The 20,971-nt window shown below is 45.7% G+C and overlaps 9 protein-coding genes across 9 annotated transcripts; 4 read left to right on the forward strand and 5 right to left on the reverse strand.

The window, feature by feature from the left end:
• Window positions 1–456: 456 nt before the first annotated feature.
• On the reverse strand, window positions 457–674 carry PAAG_11580 (hypothetical protein; the record flags this gene model as incomplete). The annotated part of the gene is made up of 2 exons (XM_015847204.1): window positions 457–538; window positions 610–674. 2 exons carry the CDS (start codon window positions 672–674, stop codon window positions 457–459), a joined length of 147 nt encoding a protein of 48 aa, XP_015703228.1.
• A 315-nt stretch (window positions 675–989) lies between these two features.
• PAAG_02963 (hypothetical protein) lies at window positions 990–3,865 on the forward strand (the record flags this gene model as incomplete). The annotated part of the gene is made up of 7 exons (XM_015844804.1): window positions 990–1,017; window positions 1,108–1,479; window positions 1,789–1,941; window positions 1,992–2,065; window positions 2,118–2,487; window positions 2,541–2,695; window positions 2,771–3,865. 7 exons carry the CDS (start codon window positions 990–992, stop codon window positions 3,863–3,865), a joined length of 2,247 nt encoding a protein of 748 aa, XP_015701882.1.
• Window positions 3,866–5,414: 1,549 nt separating this feature from the next.
• PAAG_02964 (hypothetical protein) lies at window positions 5,415–6,396 on the reverse strand (the record flags this gene model as incomplete). Its single annotated transcript, XM_015844805.1, has 4 exons — window positions 5,415–5,597; window positions 5,799–6,075; window positions 6,160–6,254; window positions 6,358–6,396. The coding sequence occupies 4 exons, from the start codon at window positions 6,394–6,396 to the stop codon at window positions 5,415–5,417; spliced, it is 594 nt and encodes a 197-aa protein (XP_015701883.1).
• A 512-nt stretch (window positions 6,397–6,908) lies between these two features.
• On the forward strand, window positions 6,909–8,168 carry PAAG_02965 (alcohol dehydrogenase; the record flags this gene model as incomplete). The annotated part of the gene is made up of 4 exons (XM_002795443.1): window positions 6,909–7,090; window positions 7,159–7,271; window positions 7,356–7,436; window positions 7,519–8,168. 4 exons carry the CDS (start codon window positions 6,909–6,911, stop codon window positions 8,166–8,168), a joined length of 1,026 nt encoding a protein of 341 aa, XP_002795489.1.
• Window positions 8,169–9,612: 1,444 nt separating this feature from the next.
• On the forward strand, window positions 9,613–10,422 carry PAAG_02966 (hypothetical protein; the record flags this gene model as incomplete). The annotated part of the gene is made up of 1 exon (XM_002795444.2): window positions 9,613–10,422. One exon carries the CDS (start codon window positions 9,613–9,615, stop codon window positions 10,420–10,422), a length of 810 nt encoding a protein of 269 aa, XP_002795490.2.
• Window positions 10,423–10,786: 364 nt separating this feature from the next.
• Window positions 10,787–11,307, reverse strand: PAAG_02967 (hypothetical protein; the record flags this gene model as incomplete). Its single annotated transcript, XM_002795445.2, has 2 exons — window positions 10,787–10,919; window positions 11,015–11,307. 2 exons carry the CDS (start codon window positions 11,305–11,307, stop codon window positions 10,787–10,789), a joined length of 426 nt encoding a protein of 141 aa, XP_002795491.2.
• Window positions 11,308–12,341: 1,034 nt separating this feature from the next.
• PAAG_02968 (PQ loop repeat protein) lies at window positions 12,342–13,640 on the forward strand (the record flags this gene model as incomplete). Its single annotated transcript, XM_002795446.1, has 1 exon — window positions 12,342–13,640. The coding sequence occupies one exon, from the start codon at window positions 12,342–12,344 to the stop codon at window positions 13,638–13,640; it is 1,299 nt and encodes a 432-aa protein (XP_002795492.1).
• Window positions 13,641–14,191: 551 nt separating this feature from the next.
• Window positions 14,192–14,862, reverse strand: PAAG_02969 (hypothetical protein; the record flags this gene model as incomplete). The annotated part of the gene is made up of 2 exons (XM_015844806.1): window positions 14,192–14,239; window positions 14,713–14,862. 2 exons carry the CDS (start codon window positions 14,860–14,862, stop codon window positions 14,192–14,194), a joined length of 198 nt encoding a protein of 65 aa, XP_015701884.1.
• Window positions 14,863–17,491: 2,629 nt separating this feature from the next.
• Window positions 17,492–19,546, reverse strand: PAAG_02970 (serine palmitoyltransferase; the record flags this gene model as incomplete). The annotated part of the gene is made up of 1 exon (XM_002795448.1): window positions 17,492–19,546. The coding sequence occupies one exon, from the start codon at window positions 19,544–19,546 to the stop codon at window positions 17,492–17,494; it is 2,055 nt and encodes a 684-aa protein (XP_002795494.1).
• Window positions 19,547–20,971: the final 1,425 nt, after the last annotated feature.

Raw genomic sequence — 20,971 nt, forward strand, 5'->3', positions numbered from 1 at the left:
GTATCTAAGAATAACCTTGGGGAAATGCTAAGCCTCCGATAGTATCTCCGCAAAAGATATCAGACAAAATCATATGGATAGAAAACAACCAGCTTAGGGTAGCCACTGGATTTATCGGGGAGAAGGAACTCGCGGGAGTGCACCAGAACGCGGGCGGCGACTGTCCCAGAGTTACTGTATCTTTGTGGGTTGGGGGCCAACGAGAGGCGAGGAAATGAGATCCGGGATATTTGAGCCTGCAGTCAGACAGAGACGAAGGTTAGGTTGTAGAAGACGGGCTCCTCTTGGATCGTTGCAGTCGCGGTTGTTGTCCTGACTGTGGTTGCAATTGTAGTAGAGTTGTGCGTCGTTTAGGGCAAGATAAAAAAACGGGTGCGATACAGTCACGTGGGTCTCGGGCGGCAAATTTATCTTCCCCGGTTGCACGCTAATTGCGCCGTGCCATCCCCCCGGCGGTTATTGGCTGGACTCAAGCGGGTTTATCGCGAGAGAGACGCCAGGGGCAGTAAGCGAGACAGCCGCGACCAACTTGACGCGCCTGTTTTGGGACCAGCCAGACCCAGCCAAGTCTCCCGTTTCGACCTCCTGAGTCCTAAAACAAACACTTACTGGCCGGGCGTCAGTCTGCCCTTTTTTAAATCCACCCCTCCGCCCAGTCGTTTTTCCATGGCCATCGTATCGTGGCCTTCGTCTTCTCCTTTGCTCCCTACTACCCTTGCTTTTCTAGGTCTTCGAGGCGTGTATACCTACATCCTTTCGCTCTCTCTTTCCCCGCTCTGGAGCGGACTTCGTTTTCTTAACACACGCCAGCAGCCCATTTCCTCTACCTTACTCTACGCTTCGACGCATGCTGTTTCGTGGTCCTTCAACGTCGTTCCCTGTGGAGGTTTTATTGGCAAATGCTAATTCTGTGTTTGTTTACTCCATTTTAATCCACTCATTAGCCTCTTAAAACTGCCCATATATTTGTTGTCGCGTAACCAGCAACTATGACGAGACCCCAGATAATCCGGGCAGGTGAGCATTTATTGGCATAGAAACTTAACCGGGGTTTCTGCATATTGTTTCTGGATTAATATGTATCTGATGCGACCTCCAATTTTCTAGATACTATCGATCTTCAAGGTCGTAGTTCTCCCTCCGCCCAAGACCACTCTCGCCAGTCTGGACAGGTGGTCCTGTCGGAAGGGAATCGAGCAGCAGCAGCGCCACACCAGAGTCAGTCGATGCGGAATGCAGAGAAGGAGGCCCGCGAGGAGTTGACTCAAAGTCCCAGAGTTTCTGAAGATCGCAGACTCCACGATGACTCCGAGGACGAAATGAATAGACATACCACCGTATCGCATCATGATGGCATGGATCAGTATTCCAACGGCAACTTGTCTGCGGAGGAAGGAGACACTACTGACGGTGAAAGCGATGACCAGTTGGATGACGATATGCTGGACAAAATTTCAAGTTCTCCGTCAATTGATGATGGTGAGTACACCCTTTTCGTTCGACTTAGTGCCCTGTTCACTCAGTTTATCACTGGTGTCATTTTACGCTCGATATCCTACCTCCCATCCCATATGCGTAACCTGTCTCCGTATTCATGCAATCCGGATGGCGGTTCGGGTGTTCAATGCTATGGAGTGTCCGAAATTCTCAGTAAACTACAACAATGGGCGGGAATAGCGCACGACCAATTCATTAAACTTATCTGCAAACCTTAGAATAATGTTTTCCATATTTTTATTTGCGATTCTTTACATCTTATAGTGATAACAACCGCTTACATCAAAACAGAAGATATTGATTTCGAATTTGTCTACGCTTTACATACCTTCATAGCTACAGTCGAAGGGCAGGCAAATGCTACCAAGGGCGATACGATGGTCCTTTTAGATGATAGTAATAGCTACTGGTGGCTTGTGAGGGTTGTGAAGGATGGCAGCATAGGTTGGCTCATTTCTGCCGCCGCTTACCAGTGCCATTGCTAATATTACTAGGTTATCTGCCCGCTGAACACATCGAAACCCCAACGGAACGGTTGGCTCGTTTAAATAAACATAGAAATATTGATGTGTGTTTATGAATGATAACTGGCCTTTATTGGGTGCTAACATATTTTCCAGCTTTCTGCCACAATGTTAGGAGATAATGCGGAAAAATCGAAAAATCCCCTTAAAAAGGCCATGCGAAGGAGAAATGCAAAAACGGTCACATTTACTTCTTCTCCAATTTACCATGAACCGTCCGATATTGAGTATTCTACTGAAGAAGAGGAGGAGGAGGAGGGCGACGACCAGTTCTTCGACGACGACGATGACAACGCTGATTCCAATGATGGACATGAAGGGTCTCAAAAAGAAGACGTCGTCGACGAATCTCTTCGGACAAATTCCCAAACAGATAAGGACGTTGCAAACGGCCAAGAACAGGAGCGCGCCCGAGAGCCCAGTCCAACAAAGGCTCGGGCAAGCGGAGATTCATTTGATAGACAAGGTCAGATCTGGCTACTTCTAATTACATGTCACCTTGCTAAACCATGAAAGCAGAAGACATGACTAGCGGCAGATCGAGGAACGGTGTGGTTCGAAACACAGATTCCTTCTTCAAGGATGATAGTGTCGAGACCATGAAAATATCGTTGACTCCCAATCTCTTACGTGACGATTCGAATAGTGTGTCTGCGGCGAATGATACCAAAGAGGTACCGTCCACAGCTCCATTCTAGAACTTATGTTTTTCTATGCAATTGCCAACTAATCTCAATTTGATACTGTAGATGAAAGGACGTGGAAGTCTTGAAGCCTTTGATAAGGCCATCGGTTTAGGAGACAAAAGCAAGGATGACAAGAAGCGGAAGGAGAAGAAGGGAATGCTTAGTGGCCTATTCAAGAGAAAAGACAAGAAAGGTAAGGCCACCGACGATGACGTGGAGGAATCAGAAAAGATATCGGAAGAGTCTACACGCTCGTCAACACCTCCCAAGATGTCAAGTGAATCATTGAAGGAGGAACGCCCGGCGTCGAAATCCCAAAACGCACCGCAACGAAATCCCAGCAAACTACACAAACCACCCCCTGAGACGTCGCCAGCGAAGAGCGAAAGTGGACAGCCTTCCACCCCACATGGGCCTAGTAACGTGGCGAACTCTAAGGCGCCACCAATCAAGGATGGTTCTGCCACTCTTGTCCGAGCTGTTCCATCTGAAGCCCAAGACAACCCTGTACCACAACCGCTTCGCGTAAAATCTCCGGACGCGGCCCGTGAAAAATCCACAACGCCAGGAGAACAACTCAGGCCCGACTCGGTGTCCCCAATGAAAACCACTTTCCTTAATACATCGATTTCCTCCTTGGATGGTTCTCAAAAGTCGGTAGACAGCACAGCCGTTTCTAACAAAGAGAGTATTCGATCCACAGCTATTGCCGCAGGCGAAGATGAAATTTCAGAATCGCCGGTCAACATCTCGTCCCCAGAATTCCGAAACCGAAATAACCCTCCAGGCTTAACTGCGGATACCTCATCAGTCGATGATCCATTTAATCCTCCCATCTCCCCAACTCTGTCTTCCCCTGAACTTGTTGAACATCCAGATACCAAACTGGAAGATAACAGCGCACCCACGTCTTCTACTAACACACCAACTTGGAGTGAGGCTAGTCTTCGGTCGTATCTCGAAGATGACGCTGACATCAAAGACCTCCTCATCATCGTTCATGACAAGTCTAATGTGACCCCTGCTGGCCCTGATCATCCGATAACAGGCAGTCTCTTCAAAGAAGAGAGTAAAACTCTAAATGAAATGTCTATTCGACTCGACGAATTGCTAACCAGCTGGATGTCTCGGAAAATGCAAGCGTCTGTTTCTAAATAAAATGATACCCGCCCTCTAATTCCTCTTCCTACAATCCCGCTAGCCAGCTGGTGCGGAATCTGGGACAGGATCACTGCGTGCGAAATTAAGTGTCATCTATCACAGATCGATAAAATTATATGCGATCTAACACAGATATTTATCTCTATCTCTCTTTCCTATTCTATTATATCGTTTTCGGTGTCGATATCGAGATTTCCCTCAGCCAAAAACAAACCAAACGAAAGAAAGTTGGCGATTAACGAAAAATATGATCCAAATGAACAAAGAAGCTCTCTGGTGTACGAACATTCGATGAGATCAGCGATCTTCACACATCGGTGTTAACGAAGATGTTTCCTGTTTCTTTTCCCTTGGGCGTCTTTTAATGTCCTTTCTGTTAATTTTCGGATCTCCACATCCATCCCCCATCCACTGTTCTGACCCATGAACATCATTCCTGTCAGGTTGTGTAACTGGGCAAGCATTACCCTATCCATACTCCACACGCTCCCTACTTTTCTCATTGCTCTCAGAGTTCCTTTCTAGGTCCTCTACTTCTTCCTGTGGTTTTTTCCTATGGATTTTTTTTTAAACCCCGCTTATAAAGCAAGAAATTTTGATCGACAGTTTTCATTCGTCCTGTCACTGCCATATGTATCTCTCCAATCCAATCAATACCCCGTGATATTGTTTTTTTCTAGAACTCTTTTTCTGTGTGTTTCCTTCTTTGTTTTGTCCATTTCTTCCTTCGTTCCTACAAATAGCTCTTTCGGTTTCCTCATTTTAAGGTTCGCTGGTTTCGCCCTTTTCTTCCGTTCATATTTTGATGGCTAAGTTTCTTTCACGGAATTTATTTTTCTTTTGCTATTCCCACATTTTGCTCTTACTTCTCCTTGGTCCTACTCTTCCTTTGACTTTCTTGTTTCCCAGCGATTATATTCTAGTTGATCGAGGGTCACAAAATCGCCTCGGCCTTCTTTTTCTGCTTTCCGTCAACTTTTCTGGACGCGAGGTTCTATTTCTTTTGTTTTTTCTCTTTTGGCTACGTCCTGGGTGCGGTAACTATATATTACCTAAGGAGTACTGCTCTCGAGAATTATATATTTTTTTTTGTTTTATTACACAACTAGTTCATTTCCTCATTTCATGCTACTATCATGATCTTCTACAGGCACATGCAATGTTGACTTGAAAAGATACGCTCTCGCTTCATTGATATTCTACACCTTTCTCTCTAGATCTTCTAAGCGTTGTACTTGTCATAAATTCTTCCACAGCCACATTTACCAAGATGGCCGTTTCGGGCGTTGAAATTCCGGGATTCCCCTTACAATATTCATTTCGTTGGTTATATGGAACCCAATTAATATTTTATCTGGGCACTGCTCAACCTTCATGTTAAGCTAATCTTTTCGTTCCTGCTCTGGGCTCTTTCACGAATCAAAAATTTAAAGGAACAAAATATTAAAAGAAGAAATGAGAAGAAAGAATATCAACCAGTGAAATATCCTCCAGTGTGCCGAAGTGTACATAAGCAACACATATCTCCAAGGAGAAGCATCATATCTCATCCAAACCAGCTTGTGCCCCTAAAACTGTCTTCAGGAAAATCGTATTTCCACGTACTAAAGTCATATTTATCGGTATCGATCTCCCTACGCTCGTTGAAGGACGCCTGTGGGAAGCTCCCAAGCTCGAAGCGATACGTGATTGGAGGGTTTTCAATGTATTCGGAATGCCCGTCATCTATCTGATGCCATTAGTGTGCGGTTAGTATTTATTGCAGACTGATTGACCCCCTTTCCATATAGCATGTAGACAATAAAGAGACAGTAAACAAAATATGCATTCAACACCATTCTTATCTTCTTACCTATAAAAGATTCAGCATTACTTTTATGTTCAAAGAGATGCTTGTCTCTGATTTTCTTAACCAAAATCAACTGTCCACCAGGATGAGAGCTGCACTGCGCCAGCCTGCAGCAGCGACGCTAACAGCGAAATAAGCACCAAGCCTATCAGGACTCTGCGCCTTGATATCCGGGAAATCGGCCCAAGATTCGCCTTTCCCTTCGATACATTCGTTATACGTGTCTAGGAGGTCTCCAGTGTTGGTGGATAGTGCAAAGTTCCAGTTCAGCGGATTTTCTCCTCTCCTGTCGCATACTTCTCTCAGGTAACCCAACCAGTCCTTCTTCTCGGGTTCAAACCATACGTATTGAGGAGACCTGCAGTTCTCAGCAAAGGAGAATTTTACGAGATTTTCGCTGACAGGCTAGCAGGATTTAAGATCTCGAAAGGGGACCCCGTACTTATTGCCAACAAGTCCCAGGGCGCCGAATCCTCCAGAATCTATTCCGTGAGTGGATATTTTACCATTTGCATGGATAGCATGGAAGTGCTGTGTCTATGTTGACATTTTTTCGATTTTTGATGTTGATGTGTTGCAAAAGCGAAGCATGTTGTGTTGAATCTGTTCTTAACTGCAATCAGGGCCTTGGTTATTCCACCAAGCCAGCAGGGTTCCTTTCAATTGCCTGCACACGCATCTTGCAACAATTTGGTATATATCTCTGCTATGATATTTGAGATTTGTATTTCAGCATTCATATCACAAAACCTTCTTCATGTGGTGAATATTTGAAAAGTATCGTCTTATTGGCGATGAAAACCATCCCCTGAGTGCAAGCATAGCGATGATGTCATAAGTCAATTCGTTGGATCTTGCATATGGGCTTCAATTTTGGTCACTATACCTATTTTATGCCATGAGATACCATGCGAACCCAAAACATACGGGTGAGTTTTCAACGTTTCAACCAGCTAGGGAAGTAATGATGTCACCAAAAGCAAAGCAAATGCCCTTAGAATTGCCGTACCAATACAAATTCCCTGGGGCATTCGCCTTCGATCCTGATTCGCATATTCAATTCACCACCTTGGCTATCCCTGCTCAGCCACTACAATATTCTCTTCTGCCATTCGATATTCAGATTATTCATTTTTAGGACAAACCAACAGAAGCTCAATAGGAGGAGCTTGATACCAAAACCACAGGATAATGGAACCAGAATTCCCGCTCTCTTACAAAGTTGCCTGTTTTGAGGAAAAGAGGGAAGAACTATCCATTAAATCCATTCCTCTCGAGTATCCAAAACATGGAGAGATTCTGGTAAAAGTGCTTGCTTGTGGGGTGTGTCACTCAGACGTACTGGTGAAGGACGGGGTCGCTGGAAACTCATTGTTCGTCGAAACAAAGCGCTCTAGCATCACCGCTCCCTTACTGCAATAGTCATCTAACACCTAATCAGCCCTATAGTACCCGGTCATGAGATAGTTGGAAATGTACACGCTATTGGACCTAGTGTGAAGAATTTCAAGATTGGAGATCGAGTTGGCGGATCATGGCATGGTGGACACGATGGTGTGTTAAATCTTTGATAGGAGTCTTATTTATTAGGAAAAGCCAAATTTTTGGTTGCTGATTCGTGAAAATATATTTCCATAGGCATTTGCAGGGCGTGTAACCGGGGCGACTTCCAACTCTGCGAGAGTGGAGAGATCAATGGTGTGACGAGGCCTGGAGGATGTGAGTTATACACCCAGTCAATAACCATCCAGCTCACTTTGTCTCTGGCATAAACATTAGCATAATTCTTGTATATCTCCAGATGCGGAATACTGTATCCTTCGAGTGGAAGCCGTGGCTCGAGTACCAAAAAGCATGGATCCAGCTCAAATAGCACCGCTTCTCTGCGCGGGGATGACAACATTCAATGGAATCCGGAAAATGGAAATCACACCGGGCGACCTTGTCGCGATACACGGTCTTGGTGGCCTAGGGCATCTGGCAGTGCAGTTCGCCAGTAAAATGGGATATAAAGTCGCAGTCATTTCCAGCAAATCTGGAAAGGAAAAATTCGCACGGGAGCTCGGAGCGCACCATTTCATCGACAGCAGCAAACAGGACATTCCGACAGCCTTGCAAGAGATAGGAGGTGCGGCATTAACGCTTCTGAGTGCTCCGATTCCCAAATATGTTCAGTCGTTGATGCAAGGGCTGGCTCCGCGAGGGAAATTGCTCGTTTTATCGCCGATCGGCGAGTTTACCGTGGACTCAGCTTTGATGATCCGTCGAGCTCTGTCAGTGTCGGGCTGGTTGACAGGGCATGCTCTTGATGCAGAGGAGGCTATAGACTTTGCGCGCACCCATGGCATTAAATGCATGGTTCAGAAATATAAGCTCGAGGATGTGAACAAGGCGATGGATGACCTGGTGCATGCCAGAGTGCGGTTTCGGCCGGTTTTGGTGATGGAGTGATGACTTGAACAGATGAAGCCGCTGGGCAGCTGGTAGCTGGTGGGGTATTGTTATGAATAACATTTAATAAATGATAATAGTCGTTATGACCTTGAAGAACCCTGCATACATACTTTAGCTAGCCACCAAATATTCGCCCTTGATGCGAGTTGAGTTCTTTACGGAGTAGTTCTATGGTTTGGTGTCGTTTTCCCAGACAGAGTTGCGTTGTTGATCAAAACAAGAAAACTGGTTGTTTCAATTCCAAGAATGGGTCCAACTGGGCAAGCCTGGTTCAACCCTCACCTAGGGAGAGACATTTCCAGACGCGTAAAGGCGTTGTCTGTCTCATGGATTGTGAAGTTCTGGCGTTTCAGGTTGGCATCGCGTCATGTAAAACTGGGCAGCTTTGACATATTCAAAAAAAAAAAAAAAAGTACGCACATGCGCTTGGCCTCTGGTTTCTCTCTTTTGTCCAAAGGGAATTAAATGACTAGCTGGAGGCAAGTAGTTAATTGACTATTGACAAACATCCGACTGACATCATCGGTTGGATTAAAAGCCTCCTCGATCTCAGCTCTTCATGGTGTTTCTCAGCAACAGCACCAGCCATACGAATATTAGCGAAGCTGAGAGCCACATTTTAAGCTTTCATCGAGGATCAACGGAACCGGATATCTATATCGCTCCTCGATCGCCTTGCAAGTGGCGGCGCTAAACAACCTCCTCGATATATGCTTGCTGTCGTGAATTCTCCAGCGTTCGGAAACAACAAGTGTTTGAGGCTAACAACTCCCATCCTGAGAAGTCCCCGCCTGAATGTGGCGACGATTGGCTCACAACACTGGTGATGAACCAGACAGGCCAATAAACTGGTCGAATAAACCAAATCACTCGGATAAAATTTGTCAACAGCCTTGGGAGGTTGTCAACATGGATCCAGGATCGAGAAGTGCCCTGTATATACCCTTGAGCAGCCCGGTTCCTTACCTCGTTCGCTCTTTTCCTTTTCTTCTTGTCTGCTAAAGGGATATACTTGTTCGATTGTCTCTCGTCTCTCCTTTGTCGCATTGTCTTTTTCCTTCTTGTGCAAAATGGATTTGTTTCATGAATAAAAATCGCATTGCTTTATTGTCGCAGGCAATCTGAAGATCGAAGAGTTGACTTCCATTATTTCCCCCGGACAATCTTTATTTGTGATATCTTAATTTACAGCTTATATTACTTGTACTTCTACCAAGGACGAAATTTCTCCGGATGGACTGAGAAGCGGCCTTTCTTGAAATACACAGCTCTTTTGACAGGAGAGTGAAGAAGGGCACCTGGGCTGGGACTCCCGAGGATGTCGAGTTGATCTCTCCCAACAACTCACACCCGCAGTGCTACCGCTTGCGATCACATCAGAACCCAATCGAAAAGGCCACGGCGCGACGGCAAATTAGTCCGAATCTCGCCGTCTTCAACGATGCATAAACAGTGTTTGATACTATATCTCTTATTCGCCTACAATACCCCGTCGATAGTCGCCATATCTTTAAACGAGATCCAACCGATCGTATACTTTACTCCGACATGTACGAGCGTTTACACCTCCAATATGAAATATTGCACAAACAGCGACTTTACGAACGAAGGACCCTGCTCGTCAGGATGTATTGCAGAGCTGGAAGCCCTGTCGCGTTCGCTTAATATCGCGTGCGTTGGATCTCGGGCACTAGCCGAGTCCCTCATAGGGTTATTCTTCCAGAATCTTGGGGTGCAAGCTCTCTGCCCTAATGCTGTCATTGGGGATGATGAGGGTAGTGGAGGAGAGGGAGAACGGACTTCCCAAGATCCTGGTCCAACCGATACTCAGCTTCTTCCCTCTTCAGAAACGAGGACATCTCAGCCTTCGCGGACCGAGACAGAAACCGGAGAGGTATCATCGCGTCCAACAAGACCACCTAGTGTGACCACTTCCGCTGCCACCAGAGTTACAACTATCCGCTCTACTTCTATCACGACCATGATGACTTCCATCCTCTCCACTACGACATCAGTTCCTGCTCCTCCAACACCAACTACACAAGAGTCGTCGTCGTCGTCGTCGTCGTCTACTACTGCAACTCGCACCCGCGCTCCAACTAAAGACCCCTTTGGGGGCTTTGGGAACGCATTTGACATAATTGCGCCCAACAATGCCACACCTACGTTGAGATCGAGTCGATCTTGGAACATGGCGATTGGCGTTGCAACTGCAGTTATACTGCTCACTATGCTGTTGGCATGGCAATAACAAGAATCTCGCCCTTCCTCGTGAAGTCGAAACGTCTCTTGAAGGCAACATCCGACGAAGAGTTCCCAACAATTCTGAAAAGGGGAAAGGAGGGCAGAAAATCAAAAATCTCTCAGGAGTTGGGTCTATCTCAGCAATCACCAGAGATGGGGCTGCATAAATATTCTGGTTTGGGTTGGCTGGCTGGTGTATCCTTTTTGGGCTCATCATCAGACATAATAATATGCATTAAATTAATCTGGAATTGAAGATGTCCAACTCTCAGAAACGCATTGACTTCGGATCTGCGGGTGGGTTCTGGGCAGCGGCATCTTTAACTCATCTCTCAGTTCATGGATATAGTTATGTAATTAGTTTAAGGCTGTTACGTCGCTGCATTTGTTGGGTCTTTTATGTCGGTCAGGGTTGCAAATTCGAAGGAGAGAATGAGTAATGATTTCATGCGTTCACGATTGGTGGGAGATATAACGTAGCTAACTGGAGATCGCTTTTTCCGCCTGCGTTCATTTTAGTCAATGCCTTTTATCTTTTCCGTCATCGTTATCTTTTCGTGGCGCAACTCTTCTCATGTGGATCCACCCCAAATACAGACGGGATTGGATGTTTGCTGCACAGACGTCGGAAATGTCCAACAAAAAGGCCAAACTGGCACGCGTTCACGAATGTGCGCATCACATGGGAAGAATACATTTCGTCATCACTGTATGCCTCGGACTTGGCTCGGTGCCAGTGGATCCAGTTTTCGTCTTGAAACACACCTTGACTGCTCCATTGCGTGTCTTCTAACCTGTCACTGTCTGGCAGAGAGTAAAACTGAGTTGGATAGATAAGCACATCATCATCATCATCATCATCATCATCATCATCAATCAACGCCGCAACCATTAGTTGGGCCAGGTTGCCCCGGTTAGATATCTAGTATTAGTGGTTGGTTGGTCAATAGTTAACTAGTTAACTAAGATAACTAGTTAGGTGATAGCTATTAGTCACCGACATTTGCTTGGAATTGCCACACTGGTTGGTTCTGGTTCCAAAAAATCCACTGGGCAATACAGACAGTCCACACTCAACCACCGACCGATGTATCACGCCGAGGAGTATCAGAACCTCACCCGTTGCTCGTCTGTTCTTCACTTGTATATATTGCATCACATAATATACAGCTGGATGGTCTAGCGGTCGAGTTGCGGTCCTCAAAAACGGGCTTTCCAGCCTCCTATTAGGTGCTAGTCTGCATCGGGACTAGCTTACCCCAGATCCGAATAGAGTTTGAGTTGATCTGGATGACTCAGCTGCGTTGATCTGCATCGACGACCTTTCCTCATCCTCATCCTTTCATTCATTCTCTTTTCTTATCTTCAACAACACACCACTGCTCCCCGATCTCTCTTTGTTTAAGCCTCCATTCCCGGCCAGCATCTTGTCTTTTCCTTTTTCGTTTTTGTTTATCATTCATCTCGCTGTGACTCTCTTCCTCGTTTGTCACGTTTGTCAGAAGAGATCGCGTTCTCTTTGTTTCCCCAACGTAACATTCCAACATTTCTGATCCCCCTTTGCCAACCAGTCATCAACGTTTTCATGTTCATGTTCGGAGTTTTTGGTCTGCCGGGAGAGAGTTCTTGAGTTGCGGTACCGCTACTGGATAGTGATACTTTGACCCCCCCCCCCCGGGCGGCTTAGCCTCATCTGTTTACACCTCGGAGATCTGTCCTACGACCTCCTCGTGTGACTCTCCCCTCTCCTCCACTTTATCTTTGTCAGCACGTCTCCCATACCACTCAGCGCCAACTCCCACGAGTGCCTGCAAATACCATTTAAGATATTAATTTCGATATTGGGCAGGATTTGGCTCTCGTATACGGTGGGCAAGTAATGCTTCGTTGTAGCGATCCATTACAGAAAAACTGCTCTGCCGTATAATGCCTCCAGCATGGGTGCATAACCCTTTGGTTGGCTCACTTCCAGACCACTGCGATCCCTCTTCTCCGCTCTTGGCCGCCCTCTCCTCCCAGATCCATACATGCATTCCCACTTGGCTCTCCCTAATCTCTTCTACCTTAGGCACACTGAGCATCATTTCCTGGCTGTTTGCGCAACTGCCTCAGATTTTCAAAAACTATCAGTTGCAGTCAGCTTCGGGACTCTCCGTGTTCTTCCTTGTTGAATGGTGTCTGGGCGATACCACAAACTTGGTGGGGGCCATTTTATTACGTCAGGCTGGTTGGCAGATCACCATCGCTGCCTACTATGTATTTGTCGATGTCATTCTAGTATTTCAGTATTACTGGTATGCTTGTTTTAAGAAATGGCGACTACGGAAATGCGGGTATGCGGAAACTAGCAATCTGGGATTCAGCGATGGGTATATGTATAATGGCGTCATACCGACAGATGGCCATTCCATTCGAGATCTATCTCCCAGGCCGGCATCGGCGTTAGAACCCAAAAACGCTGCTTCTGCAAAAGGGATGGATATCGATTCTCCCCTTCTCAATTCTCTCTCACGTTCAGATGAAAAGCAACGTCCATTCTTCCGGACTATCCAACGGACTGGAGGCAGCAGCAGCATCGTCACCCCATTTGCTTCTCCCCGGACTATCTTGTTTATCTCCATGCTATTTGCAGTCTTTGCCAACGCTATCGCCACAAGCCAGAACGGACACGACATGCCCACATCCATGCAATCGCAAGAGGACGCAAGAAAAGTAGCCGGCAGAATTATATCATGGTCATCCACATTTTTATATCTCGTCTCCCGCCTCCCCCAACTGTACAAAAATTACCGCCGCCAGAGCACATCAGGGCTATCACCGCTCCTCTTCTTCGCAGCTTTCTGCGGTAACTTTTTTTACTCAACTTCTCTCCTCACCAATCCTAACGCATGGTCTGATCTTCCTCCGTACGGAGGGGGCGGATGGGCTGGTGAAGACGGCAACGATAGGCTCGAATGGATTGGGCGCGCAGTTCCGTTTTTCCTTGGCGCTGCTGGTGTTCTTGCACTCGATGGGGCTATGGGCATCCAATTCCTAGTGTACGGAGAGAAGGCGGAGGATGCGGCTTTCGTCTTAGAACCCGCTGAGCGGGGTCGAGCCAAATGGCGGAGGGTGAGTGGGTGGATGAGAGGGTGGATTCCATCCGTGCCTCCTGAACAGAGAACCTTGTCTGCAGAGACTGAGGGACTGTTGATAGTTGGACAGGATAGATATGGCGCGGTTTGATATTCTGTGGCGTCGGGATACATTACATCTGTTCTTTATTAAGCGGAACGCATTCTCCGCCCTGCGCATTTTTTTCGCTTTGCTGGGCCATTTGGAAATGATGAGGCGACCTGGGAATTGACTACCGGGCGTTATTTCTTTTTTTTTTTTTTTTTTTTTTTTTGCTGATACTCCCTACTTGAGCCTTGCCTTCTTTTCCTTTTATTTCGGGTATACCTCTCTGCAGCATCATAATTATCATATTACACTAGACGATGGCTTCTGGCTAGCACGGGCGGGGCGTTCATGCATATACTACCTTGTTGGTTTATCAAGATGCTTTTGTTCTATTTTGGACCTGTTTTCGATTCCAAGTTGTTGCTGATACTCCTCCAGTATCCTTTTTTGCATCCATACATATTTTATTCTTGCTTCCTGATGGTTGGATTATGGTTAATTTTTCTATTCCCGGGATTTCATTCCCCCACAGATGCATATATACTCTTATCATTCTAGATACGTGCATTATTTTATTGTGAGGTTGCCTTACATACACATACCAATATAAATTCCTACTTCGCCTTTTGACTCTTGTTCTGATGACGATGAAATTGTATATTCTGTTTTAAACAACGGATATAAAAGAACCAGAAAATGCTCACATATCACACCACTTAGTGAAACGAGCAGCTTTTGACCACAAAAGCCTCCCTGGAACTAGGCAATGTGTTTTTCGCGTTTTCGTTCCCTCGCCACTTGATGTCTATCATGGAGCGGATGCACCGGGAAACGAGAATACTCTTAATTAGGTGCCACCTTCACCAAAAATATCCAGACATAGAAAAATCAAATCAAATCTATCTCCCCCAGGACTTCACCAATTCACAACATTCCCCGACGCAAACTATATTGGCATCGCCATCTTCCCAGCATCCCAATCTGCAACCCCTTCATCTATATACTTAGGGCTTCACTTCTCCCGACAGTGGGGTGGGGCCACGGGCTGGGCCACATAACGTCGCTGTAATGAATTTTCTGCCATTGATTTTTAACGTCAAAGTAGTGTTGGTTGGTAGGGGCTGAATTTGCCTACATCTGTGTGGTCGCATTGGATGGTGTCGAATTTCTCTGCTTGCACATCGTGTATAATCTTCAAGGCACTTTTCCTGTTTATGTTCTTGTCATTTTTGAGATTCGATTTCTGGTTGACAGGAGATCTCCAAATATTTCCCCCGGTGCCCATTTTTGCTCTTTTATATCCTGCGAGCCAATTGAAGCTCAAGATCCCAAATCTTTGGAGGGGATTGTTGGAATGTGGACGGACTATCTGTAGGCAGTCCAAGGAAGGGAGGGAGCAAGGCAGACGAGGAGAATGGCTGTTTGTTGAGCAGTAGTAAATTGGGGGTGGAAAGAACAGCGAGAATTAAATAGGGGGAACGCTGTTGTGCTTGTTGAGCGGGTGGGATTTTGCAAGGAATATAGTATATGAAGGATGAGGAAATGGAAGGGTGGTGAGAGGTTGTGTGATGCTTTTTATATTCTGCCTGTACCAGAAAGCCCGAAGTATATAGGAGGAACATAGGGGAAATAGTAGAAGCGAGTGACGGCACAAGGTGATGGAATGCTGTGGTTGTTGCGCCTGGTGGACTCGTTCCGGCGAAGGAGATCATCACATACGGATATATAGGCCAGAAACGAATGAAGATGTAATCTATAATATATATATGTTCAGTTGGAACTCCTATTTATAAATGTAGTTACGATTAGATAGGGACGTAGAGAATATAAATGGGTAGGATTTAAAAGAGGCTTTGTGGGCCCTTGTATAGGCGTATGATAGATGTCAGGGTTGTGGTAGGAATGGGGGATGCACGTAAGTGCAAGAAGTGTGATTTGCTATGCAAACGGATAGTAAATATATCCCCAAGATGATGGTTCTAGTGTTAGAGAGTTTGTATCTGATAAAGATAACTATATTAAATGTGGTTAAATCTGCTGCAGTTTATGATGACATATTGTGTCGCTGTGCTCAAATCTCGATAGTTTGAAGAAATGCAAAGACAGACAGAGAATATTGATACATGGGATATCAACTACAACTGAATTTTTTTCCCTAAAAAACAAATAATATTATTATACATTCAGCCTAGCATTTATAGCTATAGGAGTCACCTATCCACTATACATATACATGATTAGTCGCTTGTTCGCCTCTTTCCATCATTCTCTAAACCAAGCAAACGATATATCAACATTTGGGGGAAGGGGGAAAGAAAACGGAGAAGGAAAAGAAAAACAAGAACCAAACAGAGAGAAAAATGTATTAGGTGCACAGTTATTAATGGGGTAATGTATGACCAAAGAAAAGAGAAGACCCCATCCGATGCCTTCTCCAGCCAAATAATCTCCTCTCTTCCGCCTCTCTGCTTCCAAGTTCATATTTTCCCTCCTTCAATCCGGTTTTCGTCATTCCTTGCTTTGTATTAGACATGGGAGAAAACACGATATATCCAACCGTCCATACGACCATCCGACCAAATCAACAGATTACTCAAGCCGAGCGAAGCAAAAGAGCCCTTTCCATGCCATTACTCCCCCATCCACAAGACGAGCAAGGATTAGAAAGGTGCTCAGGTGTTTTTCGTGGCAGCGGATGGATTTATTACACGTGAGAAAAGGAAACAAGACCCAACATTAAAACCCGCCAAAATTTATCCCGACGCTCCGCTTTCCGTAAACACACATGTACATATACACACCCAAAACAAAGTGTACCTGTTCAGCACTTGGCAGGTCCAGTCCCATACATGATAGAGTGTACCTCATGCCTCCAAAGGGGGGAATAAGAAAAAGGGCAAAAAGGAGAAAGGAAACTTGGGGGAAGTTTCTAAAACAGACGTTGACACACGACAGCAATATCGTCGTGAGAGTCTATTCTGTAGGGAAGAATCGAAATAGAGGTTAAAATTTGTTATGGAAGTACAAAGAAGGGGAGGAAACGAACAGTCTTGATGATGCTGGGGCAGTGGGTGGATTCGTTGAGAGTAAGAGAGTTTGAAGTGTTGTGCCACCGTCGGATTAACTTTTGATTATGAATCGTAGGAGCCAGTTGGTGTGGGATGGTTGCTGTTAGTCAGGGCATGACATTTGGCGGATTCCCGGTTCGCAATGCAGCGCCTTTGTCGTTTGGATCCGGTACTGGAGGCTTAGGATGTGATATAGGAGCGTATAAGCGTTGCAATGCGGGAATGGATAGTATCGGTATTGCGATGGGATCGGAAATGGTTCTGCACGGGCGGTGTTCCCTATAGCTGATGCTGAATTGGCGAGACGTAATGTCGCACCTCGTAGGTTATAGCTTCTTTTGACTACCCGCGTCACACAAGGAACAGCCCCTCCCCCTTTTGTGTATCCCTCGGTCCACTCCTCGCGGGGGAGAAAAAAGTTACATAGGACAAAATATCGCCGGCCGTAAAAAGGAAAAAGAAAAGAAAAAGACCTTCATCCATTATGTTTGACAACAGCAACGTATTGGTGACAAACATCTCACATCTTTCTTGGCACCAAACTAGGTGAGAACCAAGGCCAGAATTGATTTTATGAACTGCATCTTATTAACAGCAAGTTGAAGTAAGAAGGGCAAAAAAACAGAAAGGACAACATATACAAAAAACACCATCAAAATACCCAACACTCCCGCCACAATTAGACTATCTGACGAACTCCTACATCAGCACCTGGCAAAACCGAAATCTAGAACCGCAAAAGCCAGAAACAAAATATGAACTGCGAGTATCACATCATGGCCCTGAATCGAACGGACCTGCCGGGAACAAAATAAAATCAGGCAGCCTGCTAAGCTTTGTGCGATGTTACCGAAGCGGTAGTTTCACATCCTGCACGCCACGCCGGATCACGTCCTCGTATCTCCATCTGGGAGGGGTGATATGTGCATTTTTTTTGCCGGAATGCTGGCCGTTATTCTTTTCATCACCGTACGTATCTCCTTCTGGGGATGGTAGCACACCGCCAGCAACACCGCTTGAGAATTTGAGTTGCAGGACATTGCCAACCTCGTCGCATGCTAAGAGTAAGCGGTCGAGGTCCTCTTTGGTGTGGGCCGCCGATACGCAGAATCGAGCTCGTGATGATACTAGGGGGGTCGCGGGGTATCCAACGACGACGACGGAGATTTTCCGTTTGAGCATTTCATGGGAGAACGCTGGCATTTTGGCGGGGTTGAAAAGAAGGAGGGGAATAATTGGGGAGTCGTCATTACCGTATACGATAAAACCAAGGCGCTTCAAGCCAAGACGAAGATAACGGGAATTGAATGCGAGTCTTTGTAGTCTTTCTTCGCCCTCACCAGGGGAGAGCTCGCCATTGATGATTCTAAGCGATGTTGAAATCTGAGCAAGGATAGGTGGGGTAGGCGCCTCGCCGTAGAACACTGCGGCATTCGAAGCACGTAGCTTGTCGATGATGACTTTATCCGCAGCAATATAACCGCCGTTGGCACCAAAGGACTTGGTGAGGGTTCCCATGAGAATATCAACATCATTCGTATCAACGCCAAAGTAATCGCAGACGCCTCTTCCTCTGGGCCCGACGGCGCCGATAGAGTGTGCTTCATCGATAAAAAGGTTGAACTTGTATTTCTTCTTCAAAGCAAGAATACCGGGGAGATTGCACATCGTTCCCTCCATAGAGTAGAGTCCCTCGACGACGACCAGGATCTTCTTCCACGGTCTATGGGTGCGTGGTTGCCCCTGGGAAATTACCTCACGCAATTTCTTTTCTAGAGCCTTGACATCGTTGTGCTTGAACATTTCAATCGACGCGCCCGACAGACGGGCACCAAAACGAATGGATGCGTGATTCAATTCGTCAGAAATGATCAAACACCCCTTTGATACCAGGGCAGAGAAAATGCTTGCATTGGTTCCGAATCCCATTGAAAATATCATGGAAGCCTCCTTCTCGACAAATTTGGCAACAAGATCTTCCACTTCGATATGCAGGTCCTGAGTACCAGCATCAACCCTAGTGCCAACGGAGCTGATACCGTATTTTTTGATTGTTTCCTCAACAGCATCAGCACATGGGCCCTCAGACTGCGCGAAACCAAGGTAGTTGTACGAGCTCATATTCAAAGTGTCCGTGAAAGTACCAGTGAGGCGAAAATGGCGATTCTGGTCTTCGCTCGTTCGATCGATCAGAGTAATATACCGTCCTGGCACCCCAGTCACGGGACGCTCAAAGCAATCATTGATACGCATCTTTAGACGCCGGATGTAGAAGTTATCAAAATCACTGTTCAACGCGCCATAGCCATTCCGAGGTTTGAGATGTTTGTAATTTTCTTCCCTGAATCTTTTCCCAAAGAAATCGCGCACGTGCCCGAATGCTATTAGGATTAGGTAGCTGATATAGGTCGTGAAAAGGTAGTAGTACGGTGGTTCATCGATAATAGGTTCAGGGAATTCACCACCCTGGTGCTTTGACGTATACCGGTGGCTAGGGTGACCAATGGGGCCGAATTGGGCATGCTGTTTAGCTAGGCGACGAGTTTCGCCCGGCGAAGGAGGTTGAAAGAGAGTTGTTGGAGGCTCGTCCATGTTGATACAATCTGCGGTTGCTGTGGAAAGAGAAATTGTTGGTAGGGACAACGAGGGAGAACTGATCTGCGAACTGTTAGGATTGAGAGACCCTCTGCTTGCGGCAAGTAGGGCAGCCTGGGCAGTAGTATGAGTTTCTGGTTTGGTCTTGGGTGAGGAGGAAAAGAGCTGGCTTAATCGGTTAGATTTCCCAGATGCAGGTTTTGACGGATTGATAGAAACGCCGCCCTTTTCGTTCGCGGACGAAAAGGACGGCGGGTTTGCGGAAGGGGAGTTGCTGGCGAAGTGATTGTTAGGTCGACGAGGCATCTCAGGATCAAATGACTGGACGTGGTAGGATTGTATGATGGAAGCCAGTGTTGATATAGGTTTGCGACGACGCGAGGGCCTCCTTTTTGACAGTACACACAGGACACACAGCACACACTATTCGCAGATGGGCCAAGGCGGCGGCGAGCTGGCTGCCAGGAAGTAGCACAGAAGCGCAGTTCGGTCGGGTCAGGCAGGTTCGAGGCAGGCAAAAAATTCGCCTATTCAAAACCAATACACTGCAAAACCCTCACCAATTTAGCTTCTAGAATAGAGCAGATAGATAGGCCGGGGCAATTGACAGACGTCTAATGCAAGACGGGATAGACAAATCAATAGAGAAACAAAAAAAAAAATGATGCATATAACCATCAGAAATCTTTGACCGCAAATGAAGGAATGGATAAATGATGCAAGGGGGGGCTTGGTCTCGCGCCTACCATGGATCCACGATGAGCCAAAAAAAAGCTAGAGACCGCTTGGCTTTAGCAATTCAGCCCTAGAAAGAGTGAAGCATCTCCTGAACACAACACAGACACGCACGCAAAGCGATACTTGAAGAAATGGTCTCAAAGCTTGTTTCAATGTGGAGGTGTCTGGGAAAAAGAGAAGAGAAAGAGAAGATTTGCGGTGGAGGTTGGAGTTGCGGATCGTCAGTTCTTTTGAGGCTGAAAGTGTGGCCCGGGAACAAGGTGAGGCCGAAGCCGGGCTAGTGGTACGGTTTAAATGGTATAAAATGTACTGGTTCCTTGACGTCCGGTAATGGCAGAGCGCGTTCGACACACCGCACACTGATTAATTGCGCAGGTCAGATCAGATCTTCGGTGTATTATTACTGGACTTACAATACGATACTAGGCACCTGTTACTCCCTCTGAATGAAATAATAACGCGAGCTCCACTTTTACCACCATGGAGCACTCCTGACATACGGAGTACCAGAAGAACGAATAACTAACTAGTTAACTAGTTAGTCGTTGGAATGGCAAATAGTAATAATGACAATCGCTCTATTACTATATAATTGAAAATCGATGTTTGGGTGTACACATTTCAATTCTGCAGTTGATCTTTCTGCTTCATACGTATTTTATTTGTTATCTATTCTTTTACACTTTTTTAAATATGTCAATCTGCAGTTTTTGCATATCATTTCATCTGCTTATTGTTTTCCAGTTAAGTTATTCAAATCTATGAGTCATGTCAAAACTAATTAAACCAATAGTTACGAAGTAAAATATCTATCCCTTAGCTTGATATATATTATAAAATTTATTCATAATTAGAGATTTCTGCAATTATAATAGAAATTAAGTATTAAAAGAAAATTGCTTTGTTATGTATTGATATAAAAATACTAACTTAACTTACAGAGAAAAAAACATATTAAAAAAGTTGTCACTGCTATTACTGCTATTTTAAAAC

Source organism: Paracoccidioides lutzii (assembly GCF_000150705.2).
Source record: "Paracoccidioides lutzii Pb01 unplaced genomic scaffold supercont2.6, whole genome shotgun sequence".
Lineage (NCBI taxonomy): Eukaryota > Fungi > Ascomycota > Eurotiomycetes > Onygenales > Ajellomycetaceae > Paracoccidioides > Paracoccidioides lutzii.